Raw genomic sequence first — 3,151 nt, 5'->3', positions numbered from 1 at the left:
TTCTTCGTGTTGTGTTTCTGCACTCGTCGGTTCTAGTTCGATTACGTGTAATTGCGAAATGTGTTCAGGTTGGAGTGCATATTCCGTGGCGTGGAGCCACATTTCCGTTTTGGTGGTGAGTAGCTGGTCTACAGACACCCCTCGAGAGACAATATCCGCTGGATTTTTGTCAGTTGGCACGTATTGCCAATCTTCTTTTTTCGTTAGTGTTTGGATAGCATTGATCCGATTGCGTACATAGATTTCCTTGTGTGGCTTGTTGGATTTAATCCAAGCCAAGACCACCTTTGAGTCACACCAATAGCGTATATTTTGCACTTGGTGCGGAACGTTGCTAACGACCCTTGTCATTAGTTCAGCCAGTAACTTTGCTCCTAAGCATTCTTTTCGTGGGAGAGTAATTTCTTTCAGAGGCGTAACTCTTGATTTTGCGCATAGCAAATTCATGGACTTGTGTCCGTTGAGATCTATGGCGTAAGCATATATCGCGCAGCCATAGGCGACGTTGGATGCATCGGAAAAACCGTGCAATTCTAAATATTGATGGTTACTTGGAACCGCCTGTCGCGGAATGGCCAAGTTCGCTAGTTTCGGCAGTGTTCGCTTGAGTTTCTGCCATTCATGTAAGGTTTCGGCTGGGATTTCGTCATCCCATTTCAGTTTAGTTTTCCAAAGGCCTTGAAGAAGGATTTTGGCCGTTATGATAATGGGCTGCATGAGGCCCAAGGGATCGTACAATCGTAGTACTTCTGAAGCGAGCTGGCGCTTCGTCATTTTTGAGTTGTTAGATGGCACATCTTCTACTGGGAATCTGAATGTGTCGTCGTGTGGTGACCATGCTACGCCTAATGTTTTTATTACGTCTTGATCACCAATCGTAATTACTTGTTCTAAGTTTTCGTTTGGAATGTATGATAGTAATTGAGCGTCATTAGACGCCCATTTCCTCAAGGGAAATCCGTATGTGTTGAGCGCTGCCTCTATTGATTTGCATTGCTTCGTGAGTTCTGGTGTTGAATCTCTCCCCATCATGAGGTTGTCTACGTAGAAACATCGTTGAATTAATTGAGCGGTTTGGGGGTTCGTTGATTTGATTTCTTCTCCTACTTGGTAAAGCGCCCGGCAGGCCAGGAAGGAAGAAGCGGCTTCTCCGTACGTTACAGTTGTCAAGCGGTATGCTTGAATCTCTTCATTGGTTTGTGCTCTCCACAGGATGCATTGCATCCACGTGTCATCGTCATGGACGTTGATTTGCCTGTACATTTTGGCAATATCGGCTGTTACCACCTTGTCGTGGCATCTGAAATCCAGCAGCAGATCAAATAAATCTCGCTGAATCACTGGCCCGCACCTTTGCAGGTCGTTCAATGATCGGTTGTTTGATGTCTTAGCGCTAGCATCAAACACCACTCTTAATTTCGTGGAAGTGGACTCTGCTTTTATTACGCAGGAGTGTGGTATGAAGTACTGGACTTTGGCCAGGTCGTTTGGTGATATGAGCTTCATGTGGCCCAACTCTAGGTATTCTCTAAGGAATTCTCGATATTCTTCATACAGATCAGGGTTCATAATGAGTCGTCGTTCTAGTGATAGAAGGCGTCTTTTAGCTTGTTGATAAGAAAGCCCTAGTAGTTCGGGCTCTCCGTTCATAGGAATTCGGACGATGAATTTTCCATCCGAGCCTACCGTAGTGTTTATGCGAAAATGATCTTCGCATTCATTTGAGTTTGAGTTAGTTGCACTAACTGCATCGTGGTTCCAAAATTGCTTGAATAGGCAATCTAGTTCATCGTGATGCTCGTCATCACGTTCGTCATGGTTTTCCACTTTCACAGATACTACTGCTAGGGTGGCCTTTGGTTTAATGTGCGTAGAGACTAGTCCTCCTACTAGCCATCCGAGTGCTGATTCTTGAAAGGTAGGGCCGGTTTCCAGTTTAGTACACCTGGGGCCCAAGATTTGGGAGAATATTCTCGCTCCGAGTAATATTTCCACTCCTCTTTTCTTGTAAAACGTTGGATCTGCCAACGTAAGTCCGGTTGGCACCTTTATTGATTCGGGTTTCATCTGCGCGTTTGGTTGGTCTTCCAGTACTTTGGGCACCACCATCATTTCAATAATAGTTTGGAATTTTCCGCATCTAGATGCCATCTTTGTTATTATTTTCTTACTCGTGTTGATACATCCACCCACCCCCTTTATTGTGAGATGAGCGTCATGCTGGGGCAACCCAAGTGCTTGGGCTGCTTCTTCAGCTATAGTTTCGATTTGGCTGCCGGAATCCAGCAGACATCTGAGTTGGTACCACGCCGTGGCACTCTTTACGTTGATTTCAGCTGTGGCCAAAAATACATATTCCTGGCTTAGTCACTTTGAAGGGCCTGCGGCCATCTCGAGCGTTACCTTGTTAGGTTCTCTTTTGTCATTAGATCCAGTGGGCCTAGGGTCTCGCTGCTCGTGTAGCGACGAGTGATGAGGGCCGTTGCATTCACGGCATCAATGTGGTGATTTGCATCCTTTTGTGGTATGTCCCCTTCCGAGGCAATTGAAGCATCGTCCTTCTTTCGATACTAATTGCTTCCTTTGGGGGACGCTGAGATTGGCGTAGCTTGGACACGCATAGATGGTGTGTCCACTTTCACTACACCCGAAACATGGGCGTGAATCCACTACTTTGGTGCTAGCCAAAGCGGCGGTCTTTGTTGGTTGTCGGGGCTTGTTCTGCCCTTCATCGTGCGGCTGACATGCCAGCTGGTTGGCACGTCTTTCGAGTTCAGTTTTAAACTCGACCCATGGATAGACCTTGTGAATATCCAATCGTTCTTCTAGTTTTGAGAGGGTAGCATCGTCTAACTTGCTTTTGACGACACTGACGATTAGCCCGTTTGCGACGCAATCGAGCCCGCTGGTTTCGTTCGTTATTTGTTTTGCGGCATGGACCGTTGTGTCCACCGCATCGATAAGTGCCATTATCGCCTTGGCACTGGGGTTGTTCGCTTTCTTCATGCGAATCAGTTTGGAAAAATAGCCTTCAAAGGCTACCCGTTTCTTGTAGAAGCGTTCTTCGAGCTTTGCCCAGGCTTCGGCAAAGCTAACACCCGAATTTTCGAGTGCCTCCATGGTATTTAGAGCGGGCTCATACCGCTCTAAG

At 46.6% G+C, this 3,151-nt stretch overlaps 1 protein-coding gene across 1 annotated transcript; it reads right to left on the bottom strand.

Annotated features, from left to right (window-relative positions):
- Positions 1-1,028: 1,028 nt before the first annotated feature.
- Positions 1,029-2,151, bottom strand: LOC131687554 (uncharacterized). Its single transcript, XM_058971645.1, has 2 exons — positions 1,108-2,151; positions 1,029-1,040 (listed from the first exon to the last, which is right to left on the bottom strand). Exons 1-2 carry the CDS (start codon positions 2,149-2,151, stop codon positions 1,029-1,031), a joined length of 1,056 nt encoding a protein of 351 aa, XP_058827628.1.
- Between the last annotated feature and the right edge of the window lie 1,000 nt (positions 2,152-3,151).

Source organism: Topomyia yanbarensis, chromosome 3 (genome assembly GCF_030247195.1).
Source record: "Topomyia yanbarensis strain Yona2022 chromosome 3, ASM3024719v1, whole genome shotgun sequence".
Classification (NCBI taxonomy): Eukaryota; Metazoa; Arthropoda; class Insecta; order Diptera; family Culicidae; genus Topomyia; species Topomyia yanbarensis.
Note: the sequence above shows the minus strand (reverse complement) of the source record. Positions and strands in the feature narration are given on the sequence as shown.